This window comes from Fringilla coelebs, assembly GCF_963513975.1.
Source record: "Fringilla coelebs genome assembly, chromosome: 1".
Lineage (NCBI taxonomy): Eukaryota > Metazoa > Chordata > Aves > Passeriformes > Fringillidae > Fringilla > Fringilla coelebs.
The window spans coordinates 23186187-23207397 of NC_140028.1; the positions used below are offsets into that span (position 1 = coordinate 23186187).

Sequence of the window (21211 nt, forward strand, 5' to 3'; positions counted from 1 at the left end):
ACACTGGATCAGACTGCATGCAGTTACATGTGAAAGTGCACTGTAAATTTACAGTCCATCTGAGCAAAGACTTCTAAAATTAACATGATGATTTCCTGTATATTGTTATAGCATCCACTGCTTTGAGGAGAAAAAATGAAGAAGATGCTTCTTTAAAGACAAAGAAGATCAAGATAATGATCTGTTAGAAATCCTTAGCAATGCAGACATCAAAAGTAACTCTAGTCTCTTTAGGCATTAGTTATTTTTTTTAATAAGGCTGAAAAGCTTTTTAATTACTTCATAATCTTAGAGCTGTTTGGGCTCAGAATAACCTCAAATCTGAGACAAATCAGAAAGGCCACAGAATACAAAACAGAATTCTTTGGTATTTTTGGCATTCTACTGCACTGCAATGATGCTTAAACCTCAATATTAAGTCTTGCAAACCTATACTGTAAAGATGCTGGAGTCCTTAACAAAACAAGCCCTTTCTTATCTGCTGGCTGGTTGTGTAACATATAAATTAACCCAGTCAAGCTAACAAAACCCAGTGCTTCTCCACAGCCTACAGCCAATGAAAAATCCCCTCGAGTGACATACCCCAAGACAGTCCTGGAGCAGTGGGAAGTAACATCTGGGAGAGCATCTGACCAAAGACCGAGAATTAGATCTTCATGGTCCTCAGTTGCTTCTTCATCTGGAATGCCTGCAGGGTCACTCTCTAGAGACTTCACATTAACCTTTTTCTTCTTCTTCCTCTTCTCCTCTTTTTGCTTCTGTACCTTGTCCTTGAATATGTCACGATGCCTGGGTTCTTGTGGACCACAGAAGAGTTTGTCTTTGCTCAGATGTAGCAAGTCATCTTCTGTTGGGATGCAAATCATGGCATGTAATTCAGGGTTCCCCTTTCTCAAGAGTGACAAATTGACCCAGACGAGAGCCCTTGGGTAGCTCATCAAAATTGGCAAAAAAACATCTTCAGTCATTTCCTTCTGTCCCAGCCGAGAAATAAGGCGGATCCGCCGATCTTTCCCAGCAGTGGGGTAACACCAGGCTGATAGCTGCATTAGTAGTTTCTCACTCCTATTAAAAATTTTCAAAAACAAACATCACAGATCGTTATTAACAAGCAGTTTAACAGAAATCCAGGACCCCACATATCTGCAGGGGCACACTTAAAAAAAGCCCTGGGGCTTTCTGTAACCTTCCAAGCTGGTAATTGTATCACTCTTAGCCTAAAAAGAACATTGGTGAGTGTTACTCATGCGTTGTCTTCAGAAGGAAGGAGACATTACTTGTTAAAACCCCCCAAGCTTGTCAAAACCACAAACACTCTAAAATCTTCAGTGACACTAATGCAGTCCAGAACTTTCAGTGTTTTCTTCCCCTGGTAACCACACAAAAATGAAAGACCTGCGCTCAGGCACTTTCCAATACTGTTGCTGCCCTCAAGTGTTGCACTGGAATGCGGGGGATTCTCTGTTTTCTGGAGACCTTGTAAGGAGTGCAAGAACCACCTGTGGTGATGTATTAGGGAAGAGAATGCAAGATGATTTTCACAGCAATAGTCCTAAAGTCACAAATATAAGCCTCTAAAAGCTCCATCGACCTGGAAGCAGACGGAATATGCCAACTCTAAAAACACAGTAAACTCCAGAGTGTTAAATTCAAGATAATTTAAGGAGTTCTCTTTACGTAGTCATCGAGTTTGCTGGAGAAAAGCAGAAGGATTTCCACTCAACAGCAGATTCTGATTTGTGACAAAACTATTTAATCTCACTGTATTTGGAGGAAATAATTCTCTCATCTTAATAATCAAGGCTGAGCTCTTCCTTTCCCCAATTCAATACCAATAAAGAAATAAACGTGTGTATAATTTTGTCATACCTGAGAACAATAAAGTCACTTGTCTTAGTTTCATCTCTCTCACCAAAATCTTGCATGCTTGTAAGATCCTCTGTCTTTAGGGCACCTTCAGCACTTGTTATTTCCATGGTCTCCTCTGCCTCACCATTCTCAGGGGAAGCTTCTCTGACTGCTTCTGCTTTGGGGTCACAAAGGGTCTGCCCTTCAGTTGTGCAGCAGTCAGGGTGTGAGGAAGAAGGACATAAAAATCCTCCTGACGCTTTCATTCTTCCTTCCCAGTTCTTGGTCAGCTGCCCCCAAGGACAGATGAAAGGAGACAGAGTGCCCAGCTTGACATAATTTGCCCTTTTTGCAGGTGGACGTCTAAATGATAAATCAAATAAGTAGGTAAGAATATTTTCAAAATCAAGTATTTAAAATAGAAAGCGAATGCACAATTAACTTTCTAACCTCATTGAACAACAATTTAAAAACTACAGTCGTGTTTCTGTCAATTATATATTTTCATCCATGCTAAAAACATCTACCTGCTGGAATTCACACCACCACCTTTTCCTCTGAACTTCTATTTTCTCCTCCTATCTGGAAGAAGAACCAACACCAGTTGGTGCAGAGGACATTTCCAGCTACTCCAAACTCATGGTTAAGAGTTCTCTTTGTTGCAGTAAAAATGAATGCAATCTTCAGAATGCCTGATATTTAAAATTAGATACCAAAGTGTACCTCTTAATTTATTTTATTCTTTAACACTTGGTACATACTTGGACATACTCCTTTGCATTCTCTTACCTCCTCCCCCATTTGCTGCTTAGGGATCTCAAAATAGTTTTGTTTATTTTATTGCTATGCAGCCTTGTTACAGCTCTATAACTGAGCACGTCTCTGGGAATAGAAGAGTTTAATTTATACGCTCTGTTTAGCAGAGTTAAATATATCTAGGATTCCTAAAACACTGGTGAAAGATCTCAAAAAGTCCAAATCTAAATGAATACAACAACTAATAATTAAGGGAATATTTTAAGCAGTATTTATTTTTGTCATTCTTACCATCAATTTTTAAATTAATGTTACCGTTTGAATTTTTCAAGAAGACTGGTTTCCAATTCTTTGGCAAACTGCATTCCTGCCTGGCAGTCTGGGAAATCATTAGGAGTGTGAGGCGTTCTTTGGTATTCAGAATGCTTTAATGCCTCTTGCAAGCCACCGACTCGTACACCTCGATATATCTGTTATAAAAATCAAACGCCCAAAAAGCAATGTTTGAACCAATTCCGGGTTCCTAGCTGAAACAAAACATTAATGCTCAAAAGGTATTTCCTTAGAAAACTGAAAGTCTAACACTTAAGCTTTAAAAAATAAACTTAAGCATGGTTTCTACAGTTCTAGATGCTAATTTCAGCAAAATAGGTAGTCATGCTTTAAATTTAATTCTACAAAACTGAAGAGAATTTCACAGGTTCTGATCTTGGACATTGTCAGGAATGTTGTACTACTTTGACAACCACTGCCCCATGTATTTTAACCATACAATAAGTATCACTGCAACTAAATCCCCTGAATATTCAAAAGCATAATTCTAACTGCAGAAAGATATAAAAACTGCCACCTAAACACTCAAAGCAGGATGCTTCAAACAGCACCAAAGGAGTATTCAAGATTAACGAAAACTTTGTGTTAAGCTCTCTCCTAAATCAGAAGCAACCTTGGCGACAGAGATGCAGATAGCCAAGCTGGAAATTGATTAGCAGCAGGCACCAAATTATTTCTCTTTAGAGGCATATGCTTGTAGAAACACAGAGAGGTACAGCTTCAGCTTTCTCTCCTGATTCCCCATTGATTTGCTGCTTCTAGACTGCCATGTGGACATAGTTGTATGCGGGCACAGCTGTCTTCCAACAGAAGGCATGGAAAGCTATTGTTTAAGTTTCAAGACCAAGCTTCTGTCATGAACCAGTTCGTGTGCTGTTTTTAAAAGTGAAATTTTGATCTTGTAATTGGGAATTGGTTATACAATGTGAAGTACACTCTCTAAAATCAATTAATTTAAACTAAATGATATAAATTATCAAATTTACTTGCAATTTACCATCAGTTACTTACAAAAGGAATCCAGAAAGCCATGCCCCAGCCCTTTGGGAGACAGATATCCCAGCCACTCCCCCATCCTCGTCGATCTTCTCCAGCCATTTTCCCTGGCTGCTGCACCAACAGTATGGGAATCTTAGACTCACAAGGACCCAAATCAAGGTGTGATCCAGGTACCAGTAACTGAGCTCTCATATGGTTTAAATCCTGAGAAGGAGGAGATATTTCCCATAAGTTAATAACCATTCTTCTTCCCTCTTCCAGATACCCTTCCAAGATACAGAGAAAAGGTGAGCTTACAGCTAGGAAAAATACAGTAGCAATACACTACATATTTGAACAGAATTTCATCAAGGCCTGAAAAACTATTTAGGAAAAGTGTTATTAAGCACCCTTTTTCTCCCTTTCTAACTTCCACAATCCTTCATAAAGAGCATGTACAAGGCACAACATACATGAAGGAGAAAAATCAAGTTCTGCAACTTTGTATTTATAGATTTAGGCACAAGACCAGATTGAACAGGTGCTTTCAGTCTATATCCAAGGAGAGGAGAAGATTTGGTCAAACAGTTTCACATAAAGCATGCTGGCACCAAGGTTTTGTCAATCACCAGTTGTTACATTCCATTGTACCACATTAAAAATACATTTATGAAGAAACAGACCATCAGACTCCCTGTGTTTTATCAGGTAAACATTCAATTTCATCACAGAATAAAAAACACTGTCATATATAAAAAGATTGTTCTGGTAACTGTCATGTGCTAGTGTAATATTTTTAAGAATTCTGTTTTTTTATACTATGTCAGCACAAAATTAAATTTCAGAAAGAATATTTGAAAAGAAGATTTTGCTATACATAATATTTTCTCTTTCTGATTACAATGGTGCCAAAAGTTTATTACCTCTTGGGACTAAATCACCTTTTTATGCGTGCACTTTATGGGCTGCCCTCCATTGTCAATGAAAATGTCAAGATAGGAGATTTCAAACCCACAATAGCAAACTTGAAGTCCTCTACAAATCACAAGTTATTGCCCAGCACAGCCACAGCACAGTGTGCTACAGTTCAGAAACACAGGATTTCTTTCCTTTCAGCTTCCACAGTTCTTTCACTCAGAAGAATCATCCTGACTACAGCAAAAGGCCAGAGCCTTCCTGTGTCACTCTTTCCTGCAAGTCAAGGTGTCCAAAGTTTTCTGTTATATAAACCTACAACTACTGTCCTGCAGGCAATCCAATAAAGCTTTCTTTTAATTGAACCCCCGGTCAATGGCTGTGCAAGAACATTATGCAAAGGCTACAAAAAAACCACTTCATGGCAGCAGCTGGATAGTATGACATTAAGGAAGCTATTGATTAATCTTAGATTTATACAAATTTCAAGCGTGTCCTACTATGGACTCCATGAACCATTTCCTCAATGGCAATCCACCTACTTAGTTACCTGCTCTGAGATTTTATTTTCAGTGACGCTCTTACAGATGTCATGGTCCCAGATAAAGCTGTGAGCACAGTCCGCAGGTACACCCTTCAGGTACAGCTGCCTAACTTTATCATTATCTACAAAGGAAAAGAACCTTTAAAAAAAATTCAAACCGTTTTTGTGGTTTAAGTACCAAATTACCAAAGCCTCCATATCATAAACATAATGAGAAGACAACCAAGTAAAGCCTATTAAAAGCTTGACAAGCATCACTGCTTCTGGCACATCTTACCATCACATGTTTTTCCAAACACAAAATATGAAATCAACTGACAGTGTTAGAAAGACTAACCTGGTATTTTCTCACCAGCATTTCTTCTTAATAAAAGACATGACTGTTGGCAATGTAAACTAGATATTTACATACCACCTTTGATATTCTGGAATCTGGCCTTTCTGGCAGAGTGTGAAGCTCAACAGATTTGGTAAAAATCAGAAAGAGCAACATTATAAAGCCTGAAATAAGTCTGCCTAAGTAAACTTGTAAGAGAAACAAGAGTTACCTTTGAGAAATGTACATACAGGAAACATTTGTATGGCCATGCTTAGCCTGCAACACTTATTTAGTATTAGTTTCCAGCTCAGGATCCTTTCAGGCTGTGTGCTTCAACAAAGGGTCTATCCTTATGTCTGCACAAATCAACAATTGTGTACATTACTGAAGAAAAACAACACCTGCAGCTTCAAAATGGATTGCTGAAGTTTAAATAACCTATCTCTTCTTCAGTTTTACAGTCTAAGGAAAGCAAAGAAAATGTGTACCTACCTTTAGTGATCTAAGGATTAACAGCCTTCAATGTACAGTACAGTACACAGTGAATGTTCATCCATTTAAGTAAAGTAATTCTTACCAAGAAACAATACAATGAACCTATTAATAGTTCTGTGATTAAAAACTTAAGAGGGATTGCTCCTCATTTCATCATCCACAAAGTGCTACACATTAAAGGAACTTAACACGTTCCTTTAATATGCAGAATGTCAGGGTTTGTTTTGTTTTTTAAAATTATTAAAGTGTCTTTAAAAAAGGTTCTGCTAATTTTTCCAGGTAATGTAGACAAAGTTTCAGACAGAAGATTTGGATTATTCAGTGGTACTAACAGTACCTAGCAATAGGTACTGCCAGACATATTTGCAATAATTATTCATTTAAAATCCATAGTCTTTAAGATGCACCCGTTACAAAAAGTTGCAAAATCCTTTGCAAGAAATACTAACTACTGCAGCACTTGTGACAATTTGGTGATGCTACTGATACTTGCCATGCATTCTTGCTAATGAGCTAGATTTATCTGAGGAAAAGAAATGCAAAATAAATTATCAGATTATAGTGCCATTCCTTCAAATTAAGAACAATAAAACTACAAAGGGAATCCTTGCCAATTAAGCAGAAGAATTCCTTCTCTGACCAAGAATTAAGAACAGTAAACTGAGCAGGAACCTAAGAGAGCTCAACACTCCTACAGGCAAAACACATTCTGTCTGGAGAGAAAGCAAGTATTAATGCCTCAAAAGAAGGAAAAGAGCAACAAAACTGTATGTGGTGCTAGGGAATGCCTTCCTGATTCTTACAGATAACCAAGGGGGAAGGGCACATATTTACAAGCATAAGGTAAGGCAAGTATTTTTCCATCTTCTGTACAGAAAGCACTTGTGAACACAATCTCTTTATGTTAAATTACTTAAACATGTTCTAGTTCCTTCAACTGCAAATTATTCACTGCAAATTTCTTTGCTTTTTTTAACATTTCTTTCTATTACTACAGTTCAGGCAGCCTATCCTTGTCCTATTCTCAGAGTTCTTTGCAATTCTACAATGGCATGAATATTTGTTTCCCCACTGAAGAAAGACCTTTTAAGTCAGTCTCTTTTCATCACCACCACTCATCTAATATCCTCCTTATTAGCCTAAAATATCCTTCTCTAACTTGGTATATTCCTTCTCTTTGATCCTTGCTGAACCTGGAGAATTTATTCTTTCTACTAAGCATACTATAATTCAAATCATAATCCCAAATCCTCACACCAGTTCTTCTTACCTTTCTCCTGTTTTCTTCAGTCTGTATTTTAAGATTTCTGGGGAAATAACCTTACTAATGAATAAGTTGCTGGTAATAGTGAAAGTAAGATGCTAGGGCTAGTACAGGAAATAGGAAGTTGCACTATTAAGCACATGAAGCTCATCAACAAGCTACTTCTGCTGGTGTCAATAGATGGTGTTTAGACAATACAGGCAGGCAGAAGAAGGCTTTGTTCCATTTCAAGCTATTGATCTGATTTGCACAGCTGATTATCTGTCTTAGAAGACAGGCCTAAGAGTTCTATTTGAAAATTTTCCTTCCTCCCTTACACAAAAAAAAAAAAAAGTGAAAAAGAGAAACACAGCCCGGGAGCAGTCTGAGAGCCCTGTGTCTGCAGGGAGGGTGGGTATCAGGACAGCTGGGGACGGATACTTACAGCTCTGCAAGAGGTGCATTTACAGGCATGGACCCGGGCTCTGTGTCTACAGAAGGAACTTTAGTTCACATATCTTTCATGGTGTATTCTCCTTCTATGCATCTCACTCACTGATTATGTAGACGTTTCACCATACTCCATGCTGAGTGTTTTTTAAGGCAGGAGAATTTGTTTTCTCCATACAAAACAGTAACAATATATTAAAAATGTCAGAAGCGTACTTTAAATTGGAGAAAGGAACAGTACTAATGTGCAGTCATGTGCTTACTGGGAGTCTTGACTCCAGCCTGGAGAAGTAATGACAGTTGATTTGAATTAAATCTGATCAGTTATGTTCATAACACACAGCTTGCACACATACGTATGCACTGAAGAGATAAAGTAACTTGGAAAGACTGAAATTACATTTGATTTGTTAGTGTGTTACTGACAGGGAAAAACTACACAGGCATATCTCAGAACAGCATTTTGGAAAAAAAAGCAGTAAGAACAGATGTGTATCATTCCACAGACTACATGTATGACAATCCCTAAGCAAAGGCAATGGCCATAACTTACCTAAACTATTCACTCCTTTGACAAAAAAATGCATCTTTAAATTAGTTAAGTTTATCTAAGAAAATCAGTTGGCTTTTATACAATACTGAAGAACAAGAGAGACTAAAATACATATGAAACCCATATGCTAATGTATACAGTGCTATTTCAATCTTACTAATATTAATCCTAATAGTACTTGAATGTTCAAGAAGCAAAAAAGTGGGAAAAAGTGTGGAATACACCAATGGTTCCCTTTTATTGCTCAATAAACAAGATGTGATTAAGACAAAAAAATTACTATTAACATTTTTAATAGAAGGTAGCTCACAATATTATTATATCTGAGTAAGCTCACAACACAATCAAGGCTCAGAAAGTTTATGTAATTCTAAAGCTCATAAAATGATTTTTTTTTTTTTCAGAAGGAGGTAATTAATAGCACTGAAATGGAATTACAGATCTTAGAGAAGTCTTTTTTTGGGGCAAGTTCTACTGAAGACAGTGGTCTTGTCTATCTTCTTTCATCCTTCTGCCTACTCAACTTTTTCAGCTGCGTGTAACAGCAGAACCTAAATTAGAAGGTATTACGCCATTTATCTTTCCTTGCTAGCTGAACAAGGACCTCCTCCTCCTAAGTAAAAGTCAGAGAGGACAGAAGCAGTTTTAAGAGCAAGACAAAAAAAAAAAAAAGTTCAGAAAAAAACAAAAAAAGCAACACCAGGTTTTCTGAGTATTTGTGGTACGGAAGATATTTTGCAAGTGAAGCATAACCCCAGGTAGAAAGAGCTGGACATTTCTACCCAGCCAAAGGAAAAAACAGAGAGGTGCTCTTGATTCCCTTTCTTATACCACTACCTCTTTACCATGGCCATCCTTCCTGAGGGAAAACCAGCTCCAACAGTGGAAGATAAACTACTATGAGACATTTAAAATACCTAAATGCCTTCTGTTGATCTTGCCTTCTTGAACACAGCCTCACAGACATGACAAGCAGAATGGAAGACACCAAATTACTTTCTGTAGCTGCTAACTCTTCTAGCAGCTCAAACCAGTACCTGTAAGCAAGTGCTACATATCTCACCTTCTCAGCAGGAAGGAACCAAAGGTCATGTATGCTGCAGCATTTCCAACAGGAACACTAATGATGAGAAAGTTAGCTGAGCAGAACTAATTAACAGAAAGACTGCTCTAGATACAGAGGGTACAATATGTAAGAAAATGAAAAGAGCAGAATTTTGCAGAGCTAAAAGTAACTGAAATAGGTGTTCTACCTGACTTAAGTGATATGTAAGACTATACTATTCTAGTGTCTTACAAATAGACCACTAAGGAAATTCAGTATTTTGAAGTCTCTGGAACTTTCAATTTGTCCTATTTGCGACAGCTTGCTAGCTGGGTATCATGTTTCTCCTATCAGGTGAGACAGCCTGTGTCCAGTCAACCTAATTGGGTATGCCTACACTGTACACAAACCCCACTATATCCTGTGCATACTTTTGCCCATTTTTAGAGAACATTCACATCCATATGAATTTGAATTTTGCACTGAAACATTGTGTAAGTCAGCACTGAAATGAAAATTTCAGAAGTCATGCTTGCATCTTTCATTTTCTATCATAACCAGCACCTTGGCCATCTGAAATACTAATCCTGCAAAAGTAGTAACTTTTTTGCAGTGGAATTGCAACTTTCAACATTGTGGGCCTATAAACCAGAAATAGCAGAAATCTTCTTGGAGAAAGGAACAGGAAGACTAAACACCAAACAGAAACTTACTATGGAGCTTTTAGCACCTGGTTGGCCTTGCCAGGATTCGAACCTGGATCATCTGTATGGTCAGACAGAGGCTTCCATTGAGCACAAGACCAGCTTTGGTGCATGTCCCTCCCTCACAACTGCTGTTCTAAAACCTATGCAACTTTCAAGCTGTTTCTCTTCTGCCAGGGGCTCTGGAAATGGGAAATATTTTGAACCAAAACCTAGAGGAAAAGAGCAAGAGACAATCCATAGAAGATGACAGTAAATGAAAATAACAGCATAGAGAGAAACTAAATCTCTTCATATAATATAGACAAGGGATTTCACCTTGGTATTTTTCAAAGTCTGGCATGGCTTTTGTCTTCTTTTTTGGCAAATTGACTCGAGGATCTCCAACAGTGAGGCCAAGTATTGTACCTGGTGGCATATCTGATGGTGAGCTCATCCCTTTAAAAACACAGATGAACATTGCCATGAAGCCACCAATTAAGTTGTGATCTTTTTCTGCACTAGTATTTTGTGCATTTTTGCCTGCAGTCATGTGACACCACTGTAAGCCAGTGAAGCAATTCAGAATACTCTATTTAACATGTTTTGAAAACTCACCAATGCTTATTAAATGTTCAATAACAAAAAAGTCAACAAGAGCAGTGCAACGCTTGGTTTGCAATTACATTTACATTTAGCATAGATATGAAGTCACTGTCACAGACTCAATTCATCCTTTGCATTTGACAAATTTCAAAGAACAACCAACCTTTGCTTAACACCTGTCTTCAAGAGAAAGGAAATTTAAAAGTGTTTTGTGAAAGTTTTACTTCATCTCTGCTTAACTGCCTCACATTGGATAGACAGCTTGAGCACAGTGCAAGATCTACCAAAGTGCCTTACCTGCTTCAGTGCTAGAAATTGACAAAATATTGTTAACTTTATGATACTTTACAATTCAGCCAAATACACAACTGTTAATTTAGAAATGAACATATATAAACAAAGTATGATACTTTCACTTTGGACTGGAGGCTACCATTTTATCTGTGGATGTATTGTACAACTTATTGTCTTAATTTGAAGTGTATGGTGAGAGAGAATGAGAGTATACATCAGACTGTATATCCCATCAGCAATCCCAAGTCTAAGTTCACAAAGATAACAAACAAGACTCAGTTTCTCTAATAAGAGTTTGAACTACACAGAGGATTTAAATTCCCTTAAATATGCCCAACGTAACATTTTCAATTCTTTGCCATGCCCTGGCAAGTACCTAAGCACATTCTCAAAGGCATCACTATCTTCACCATGCAATAAATAAGCATGTACAAAATGAAGTCAACTTTATTAGCATGCCAATTTTGACCACTAGATTTTAAATTTCCCCTTCTTCCACCAATAGCACCCACATGCCCAAATACCTTCCAATAGCTCAAAGATAGCACTTTGACATAGATGAAGAGATACTTTTTCAGAGTCCTTGCAGTTTTCTACCCACCAGTTATTCAGTTCTGTTTCTGAATCTGCCATTTCCTGGAAAACAACATATCTAATTAAACTCAAATGGTTATTCATTATTTTCTATCAGTATGAATTCAGTCTCAGTTTGCCTTAACCACCATAGTCATTTTCCTCCTCTTCAAGTTTTAAACCAAACGAATTTTTTCTTGATGATGCATAGTCCTATACTTTACAATAATCTCTAATAAGCTGTACCATGTGTTACAAAAATAAATAAAACAATCCACAATACTTCCTAATTCTGTCATTAATTATTTCTTACAGAAAGCCAGAGATTTCATGACCTCATCATGTTTGCTTCAAGAGACAAAAAAAACCCATTAAAACCACAGTGATGCTATATGCCAAGAAGTGGATGAAACACCTAAATCCTGGAGAAACTCCATATTTGATTGAAAACACGCAAGTTTTCTGTACCTTACATGTCTTGCCCCCTAGTTCTAGGTGCTCTAGTTCATTGCTTGAGAAACAGGATGTGTAGTTTGTCAAAAAGAAAATTAATTATTCTGGAATTATTCTTTCAGCAGAAACTACACAGCCTGCTCAGCACCACTGTTTTTATTTTCTTCCTACTCCCACTTTAAATCCAGGTGGGAGTTCTTCCTGAGATCAGAATTAGTCAAGAGGCTCACCAGGGTAATACACAGGTTAGCCTTTACGAAAAGGAAAGCTACATAATTTATAGGTCTTTCTAGCAAAAAACAAGCTTACACATTCTAAGAACATTACCAAAATTACACTAACATGCAAAGTCTGTTTCCTTACTGTTTGGACAGAAGCTGCCTTCAGGGTGTCTGTAAGGATGGAGTGTGACAAGGGGCCGATCAGCCGGTATCTGAGAATCTCCATGCTTCTGTCACTGAAACAGGAAAGTTTCAGGTGGATATACAATTGTACAATACACATTACTTTCCCCAGTACTGTTAAGCCAGAAATGCAGCTATGTTATGTGGTTATGGGCCACAGCTTCTGACTCTACTGTGAACAAACCTGATTGCAATGCCAGTAGTCCGTGAGATCCAAGAGTAGGACTGGAACGGATCTCTAGTGCCATCACCAATTATTTTTTTCACTGGCACAGCCTTTTCTCCTTCTTTATCCTCCTTCTTTCTTTTATTGCCAAGGCTCGTAACAACTTCCACTTGTTTTTCCTCTTGAACTGATGTTGTAACAGACTCAGAAATACACATTTCTTCAGGCTCTGAACACTGAAAAATTGCCTTTAACTCCCTCAGTATGTCCTTAAGAAAAATGAAGTTTGGATTAGGATGATATGCAGTACACTGCAAACCTTAAGTATACTTTCCTATATGAAAATATACTTAGGTATAATTTTCCTATATGGATTTCAAGGAATAAAATTTAATTCTGCTGAAGTCAAGGGCTTGCTAAAAAAAGCTGAAAGTAATATTGAAAGTTTCTAAGAATTTGTTCTCTTGAAAATTTACGTAAGGAAAAATTGCCTGTGCACAACATTTTGCTTTTTTAATTTTTGGTTTTTATTAAAGCTGATAGCCAAGTATCAGAATATAATTATCCATGATGATACTGAACTTAGCCTGCTCGGGGTGCCAGCAGAAGGGATGTAAATCAAGCAACATCATATTGCACATAAATCCTGAAACAAGTGACACTAAAAATGCTTTCAGAAGCTCAAACACTGAACACCTCAGCAGCACACACTTTCTGTATAAGCTTTATAAAAACAAGTGAAAAAACAAGACAAATATTGTTAGAGTATTGTTTTAGTTCCTGAAGCCATGTATTATACCCAGTTCATCCATACTTTTCAGATGACCTCTTTAGCATTAATAATGCACAATACATAAAGAAAGAATAGTTCAACTCTACATGAAATATACCTGCTTTAGAGCTGGATGCACCCAGATCCACAGCTGTCTGTTTTCAGACCCATCCCTGGGCTTCCAAATAAATGTAACAGGACCAAGCATACCCTCAGGATAGCGATCTGCTTGGTAAAGATTCAGGGAACCTTCAAATCTTCCAGACAGACAAGAAGCCTCTTGAAATGTCAGTCCTAAAAAAGAGGATACTTACTGAAAAACAAAATAATATGTTATTTAATAAACAAGTAAAATTGAAATTCAGTCTGGCTGCTGAGCGGCTAATGTTGTACCATAATTACTTATTAACAAGCCACTGAAATAAAAATGTCTAGTCCTACTATGACATCTTAATTACATTTTTCACTCAAAATCAGTATCAACTCTGTTACTGCTATTGAGTAACTACTACTGATACATTACTAAAAAAGGAAAAGGATGTGTCATCCTTTAGTCTATTCAGAATCTTTATTTTGAACTATGTAAATTTTACCTGTATCAATGCTACATATTCGAGCAAGTTGCTTCAGAAGCTCATTCTCTTTACCCTTCAACTCCAGGCAACAATAATATGATAAGTCCTGAAACAATATGATACTGTCAAAGTGAGGATAACGCTTTAAAATGAGCCTGTTAAGAAAGGATCAGACAGGGCCTCACAATTTACACTTAAGTAGAAATTTTTCATTCTCTAAAATTTGCCAAAGTGAAATGAGTTTCTTTTTAACTTAAAATTAATAGCTGTAGGAAAGTGGTGAGGCATTTCTCATTTGAGGGTCTCTCAAACCAACAGATCAAAAAGGACAAAGAAAAAATTCTCTCTCCTCAATAGCTGCTCAGGTAGATGATATAAGGATTCAGTTAACCTCTTAGCTCTTGAGAAAACTGAAAATGCAGTATTTCATAGTTACCATAAGACTCCTTTAAAGGTTCATCTTATTCCCTCTGAAACTTGCCACCCAGAATTACAGTTATAAAATGGTTCATTTCATATTCAGCAATCTTATTAAAAGCTGACCCAACAGTACTTCAAAGAGACAGAAATATTCATTATAATTAAGCAGTTGATTACTTCACCTTGGCAAAATATCAAACAAAATATGCATATGTGGTACCTGAAGAAGGCATTGCTTTGTCATGGCTCGGTAACAAGCCCTGTAGCTCTTCTCTGTAGGGCTGTTTCCTAAACAGTATCCCCATTTCTTTACCATATGAAATCTCTTTGCATGCCAAATATGGGTTTCCAGCCAAATATTCTTTCTTTGCCTGTGATTAAACTCTGCTACCAAATTTATGTGGCGTCTTCTAGCTTTGCGGCATTTAGTCTTTGACTGTTCTTTTTTCTGATGTACAGCTTTCTCTGCCTGTTTTTAGAAGAGAAGATATCGCAGTAAATCTCAAGACAAAAAAAAATCTGAAAATAAAAAGGCTGAAATATAAGAATACAGGAAACACTAACATTAAGTTATACTATGTTGGATCACTCTTGAGGGTAACTAACTTTGAAATTTTCTATGCAAATCACATCCACAGAAGTGCATCAAGGTTTGACTTATATAAAACATATATAAAACAAAATCCCCACAAATTCAGAAACTTTACAGGGAACAGTAAGTGCTGCTACTTCCTGTGTGAAGTTTTTGCCACACATCAATATTTTCTCACACTAACAAATCAATGTGACATGGAAAATGCCTGGAGGTTTGAGCTCATACAGAAGCAGTGCAGATTATCAGACTGACAGAAAGGACACTATCAGTTCTACAACTCATAGAAGCTGACAAGAGAGGAGTGTGGCAATATCCTGACAAATTCTTGATAATCAAGGTCTGAACTATTACATATAGATGCACAACTAGAGAGGAAAGTGTGACTCAATCAGTGTTTGATTTTTCTTTTTGTGAAGAAAAGTGGTACAAAGAAATAGGACTATAAGACATGCAAAAAGATTCTTAGAATATTCTTTGTAAGCTCACCAAGAAACAGACTTGACAACAGACCACTGGTTATAAGAATAGCAAAGGAAAGAAAATGACAGAAGATCAGGGCCAAGAACACTAAAAACAATAAAGCAACCCATGAAATCAAAGCAGAACTGGAAAAAAAAAAGGAAGTATCTTCCCATCAGATCCATCATTCATCACAGAAAAGGAAATAGAAGCCACTGGATCAATGGTAGGTGACTGGTTCAGAAAGGCAGTTAGAGAAAAAGGAATGTGGCATTGTAGGTGAAAAATACACATCTTTAAGTTTATTGAAGAGATAAAAGATGGTCCAGGTAAATGTTACAATGAATATGGTCATGATAAAGACAAATGAAGAAAATGCAGCAGAATTGAAACAGATAACTTTGAAGATGTAGATCAAACACTGAAAAGTAATAGGCAGAACCTTTACAAAAACAAGTAACAGAGAGATGATAAGCTGCAAGAAAACGTGAGCCTGCACAAACACATAAGCCACACCAAAAGACCTGAAGACAGAAAATGTAGCAGAAGAAATACAATTGCACCAGGGCCAATAAATAATCTCAAAAATCCAATGGAGTGGAAACAGGGATGGGAGAGGGAGTGTGAGCATGTATACAGAAGTTAGGCTGTCATATGAAAGGAGTTAAAAAAGCAGGACACAAAAGAACCAAAAAAAGATTAGAGAACTATATTTAACAAGGATAACACATAACTATGGAAAAGAGCCCATGCCTTCTTCCTCCAGTTCCCAGAAAACAGGTCCAAACTGCATCTCTTGTCATGTCTGACAAAGCAAAAAGAATGTGAACTAAAAGAGTAAAATGAGATACAGGTTGTGAAGATCCAATAAAACATCCTAAAAACCATGTAATTGGTGTGTGGCAGGGAAGTATCCAAAACGATTTCTGAACCATGAACAATCATCTTCAGGAACTCAGGGTGGAAGGTGCAAGGTCTCAAAGACAATACAAAAGAAAAAAAAGAATGCAATCAATAAATTTATCAGTCAACCTTAATACACAGAAAATTGACCAAGCAAACTCAATTGATCACTTTAAACATTCTCAAAGATGATAAAGTGATCAATGCCAAACATTGGGAAGATCATTTCCCAGTAACATCCTGCTGAACCAATTTTTAATTTTCCTTTTTAAACATACAGGATGGCCACAGGGAGTAAGGAACAAGTAACCCCCACAGGTATATTCTGACTAAATGCTGAGATACTGCCACGAAACAAGTTCCACGAGCTGTTAGGACTAGTCAGTTAGTAAGTCTTAAGCTGCATGCAGCCTGCCAACAACCCCAGCGTATCCCCCACGTTTGAGCTGTAACACTCGAACCCTCGTGTCAGCTGTGCCAGCCTGAGGCTGGCACAGTCACATCCTAAAGCTGTGGTGGGGTGCAAGGCAGACAGGTCTTACTGAGGACTCTTGGACCACCTGGAACCAGTGCACCACCTGAACAACGTCTCTTCTAAAAGAGTGGACTCTTTTATACCTAGTCTAATAACTTTTCAAGATGTCCAGTAATCACAAAGCCAAGTGGTTAGTGAGACCTATTTGAGCTACCACCTGAAACTGAGGTGTTCCTGCATTCAATCCAAATGTCAGTCAAAGTTTAGGGTACTCAGAGAAGTCTGGCAGAAGTCCAGGTCTGAACATTAACAGCTACAGAGCTGAACACTGCGCTTTGGCTGTGCCCACTACATGAAATGCTGTAAAACACACTTATACCTCTTTCCTGGCCATCTCTTGGAGCCGCCTGGGGAGGCGTTTAACGTTGTGACTCATTGCTCGCCTTCGCATGTGCCTAGGGAGGGTCTGGAAAACCAGAGAGTTGGAAGACTTCTGTGAAACTGCTTTCAACATGGCACTGATCTCAGCAGCACGAGCTTGAGCAAAGGCAGACACTGGAATGAAAGAACTGCATCAGAGCATGACAAACAGCAAAAAAAACAGAGAACGAGACTATGCATAAATTATGGAATTACTCCTACGACAGCAGTCCAATATCTTCTTGACATAAAAGTAAGTACTGTACACTGTCACTGAAGAAATTTCAGTTCTTTATTTATCCTGAAGTTTACAGATATGGTCAAGCAAATATTTATACATGAAAGAATCTCAAAGCTATTTAATCAACAATTTGCATTTGCATTAAATACTTCTTTGTTAAATTAGAATAGCAATCTTTTCAGGTAGTATTCAGGGAGGTGAAAAAAACCTTTAGCATGGAAAAAAACGGAAGCACTAACATATAACAGATTGTTCTGAAACAATAAAAAAAAAATCCAGAGCTGGAGCTTATTTCATGCTTATGGAAGTGTATCTATTATCACAGCACTGCCATATTTTGCAAAGCTGATTTGCTCTCCTAAATAAACACTCTGTTAGACAAAAAGCTATATTTAACTTACATCGTGAGCAAAATCAGTTTCACTGGCTACATTAAAGCAGATGTCAGTATTCATTTTACTGGCAAACAGCAACCAAAATGCATATTCCCTCACTACAAGCAGGTGTAACTTCTCCAAAGTCAGAAAGGACCCACTGAACAACAGCAAGTCATTAATTCCAGTTCACAACTACTTCTGTATTTTAGAGAAAATCAGGAAAAACAGAAGAACACAGCATCAGTTCTAATTTTTGCTCTTGCACAAAAACAAAGACAGCAAACTTAATCACCAGCAAATTGCCCTGGACAGATAAATTATGACCTTTTCACTTATACAAACCTGTTATGTATTTTGGCATCTCCTCTGATACACTCTGGTGTCCTCCTTGCCATCCCCCTCTTCCTCTGCCTCTCTCCCCTCTATTTTGCCCCTTTGAAAAATATTGGTCTTTCCTGTAAGAAGGCCCAGATGACTGATTTGAAAATTTCTGCTGCTGCTGCTGCTCAGAACGAACATCTCCTGGAAGGTTCAGAGATGAAAAGAGATTAGAGAAACACAAATTAGCCTGAGTAACCAATAACTCTGTTAGTCTTTCCTCATAAAACTGCATTGCAGACTCCTATTATATTTACTACATGTAACTGAAAAAGCCACCAGAAATCAGAAGAACTACATTCCTTCTTACAGGAATAAATAAGAATTTTACACTGCCCTGAAGCAAACTTGTGGTAGATTAAGTAACTTTGATTTTTATTATTGTCTTGTCAGAGTTTTAGTAACAAAACAGCAAAGTTATTTTTTCCATTTGCTCCTTGATTTTTTTTTTCTATAAGCAAATGTGTTCTTGCCTGACATATATTTCTTTTACAGCAATAAATTAAGGTAAGCATGACATATGTATGTTGGTGCAGTAAGTTACTCGCTGGTACAAGCACTTAAACCCATACTGAAATTAAATAACTAAGGCCTATAGCAAAGCTTTCTAAGGTACAGACATACCTTTCAGGAGTGCTAAGCACCTAGCAAGTACCTAAAGTTTCAGAGGGCCTTGAAGTCCTTATTCAAAGACCAGTGTACATTCAGCCTAACAAATACTATATATTAGTTTAGAATACTTTATGTTCAGTTTTCAGTTAAGCCTTAGTTAGGATTTCTACTACAACTTGAGATATGTTGGATTGTCCAGCATGAACTGCCTGAGATACAGTTCTCAGGCAGTTAATGCTGGACAATCCAACTAAAAAAGCTCCAGACAGCTATTCCTATCACCCCATCCACTACATCAAGTCAAATGCTTAAGAGAACAAGGGACCATAGCATTCAGGGAGCTTCTCCAGTTAAAATCAAGCTGTGTGTCCATAGAAATGGAGCGAGAGATTTAAAAAAAAAAACAGTTTTCAGGTTGATCTTCTTAAACAAGCCTGTCCCTTTGTCCCAAAAACGCTACCATCGGCATGAAGACCAGCCAGAAGCAGATTCACATACAGCAGCATCTCAATTTATGAGAACTTAGAGAGGCAAAGAACCTCCTTTTTCCATTTCAAATAAGCAAGAAACTGAAGTTTTTATGTTCAGCAGCTGTACTGTTGTAGCCTGCTGCAACCACACATCATGCAGAACTGCAGTAATACTGCGGAAAAAATAATTTGGTGTACAAACAGAAATTAGCTTTTATGTGGAACAATTCCCTGACCTGGTTTTCCACATGCTTGAGAGCAGCATTGTCCAGACACTGAGGCGAAGGAGAGAAGGAAATAGCTGGGAAAGAGGGATGGAAGCTGTCTCAGACAGCAAATCAGTGTAGGCCTACAGCCCAAATGAACTCATATCACAAACACACCCTCTTAATAAAGGACATAAAAATCGTAATCAGAAGACAGAAGACTGTTTGGCAAAACAGCCACTGACTTAATAACTAAAAAACCCTTAAATTATTTTAGCTGCTGTATAGATTCATAATTTTGTAACTCCTATTTAGGATTTTGCTTTCCTATTTCTACAAAATAGCTCTGTAAAACTGTGATACTGTCACTACAGAAGAATACCACGTGGATGAAAATCTATGCCTTTTTACAGAACAGAAAAACATAACCCCGTTATCTTAGAAGTTCCCTGCTACAAATAAAGTTAGAAAAATGTATTTAATCTAGCAGTGCTCCTGTAATGACATTCCAAAATCCTCAGACATAGCTGAGCATAATTTGCTATGTCATTCTGTCTGCTCAGGAACTCCTCAGTCACCTAAATACAAAGTGACGCTCAAGGGTTTTTCATTCAATCACAAAGATGCAATCCGTCAACTTCTGAAGGCCTCACAGTAACAAGTCCTTTTTTAAGTGGGGTTTTTCCCAGAACTAATGTAGGTAACAAAATATCTAAATGCGAAGGTGGTAGTGGAAATTGAGGTCCGATTGAAGCACAGAGGATGCAGGTCAAACCTCAAAGACAGAAGGAGCATCTAGCATACAAGGCGACTGCATCCTTCAGTCTTCAGCTGCAAAGGTTACCTGTGTACAAAATGCTCCTGCAATAACCCAGGACGCTGCCATTTTAGGGACATGCTTTGCTGCCTCCTGCCAATACCCTTCACAGATACAGGAGCCACAAGCCCCAGGAGCCAAACTGCCCGGGCACGCACACCTGAGGGAAAACTCAGAGCGGACTACACCAGCCCCTCCCGCAGCTCCCACGTCTGGCGGAAAAGCAAGGGAGAAACTGGATTTGGTATAACATCCAAATTCACTTTACGACTAGGAACCGTAGGGATTCGTTATGTAATCGAAGGGATGATAGAGAGAAGGGTATATTCACAGGGTACAGAATAGTTTGGGTTGGAAAGAGCCTCTGAGACCACGCAGTCCAACCCTCCCGCCAAGGGAGGGTCACATAGAGCAGGTTACACAGGAACGGGTCCGGGTGGGTTTGGAGTGATTTCACACCGGGGCTCCCTCAGCCGTACCTGGGGTCGGGCAGGCTCTGCTCCCGCTGCCGCCGAAGGGCCCCGCCTCTGCGGGCAGCGTGACGCTGGCAGGCTGGTTCCTCATCTTCTTGGCTCGCTTCTTCTCCCGCGCCCCAGACATCTCTAGCGGGGTTGCGGAGCCTCTCCGTAGCGGGCAGAGAAGGGGAGAGGTTGAGCGGGCGGTGCAGCCGCTGCCCCCAGCACCAGCCCCGACGCGGCGCTCACTCGCGGCGCGGCCTCCACCGCCACACGTGGACACCCACGCCCCGGCACTGCGCATGAGCACGCCGCGGCACAAGGCTGAAGGACTACATTTCCCAGAGGCCCCGCGGGTGGTGGTGGTGGGCGGGGCGT

The 21211-nt window shown here is 38.5% G+C and overlaps 1 protein-coding gene across 1 annotated transcript; it reads right to left on the minus strand.

The window, feature by feature from the left end:
* Positions 1-242: 242 nt before the first annotated feature.
* On the minus strand, positions 243-20978 carry POP1 (POP1 homolog, ribonuclease P/MRP subunit; the record flags this gene model as incomplete). The annotated part of the gene is made up of 15 exons (XM_084213371.1): positions 243-1065; positions 1870-2211; positions 2920-3074; positions 3949-4140; positions 5381-5496; positions 10502-10621; positions 11587-11698; positions 12452-12545; positions 12677-12927; positions 13549-13724; positions 14024-14111; positions 14646-14894; positions 17237-17412; positions 18238-18417; positions 20858-20978. The coding sequence occupies 15 exons, from the start codon at positions 20976-20978 to the stop codon at positions 402-404; spliced, it is 3036 nt and encodes a 1011-aa protein (XP_084069497.1). The 3' UTR covers positions 243-401.
* Between the last annotated feature and the right edge of the window lie 233 nt (positions 20979-21211).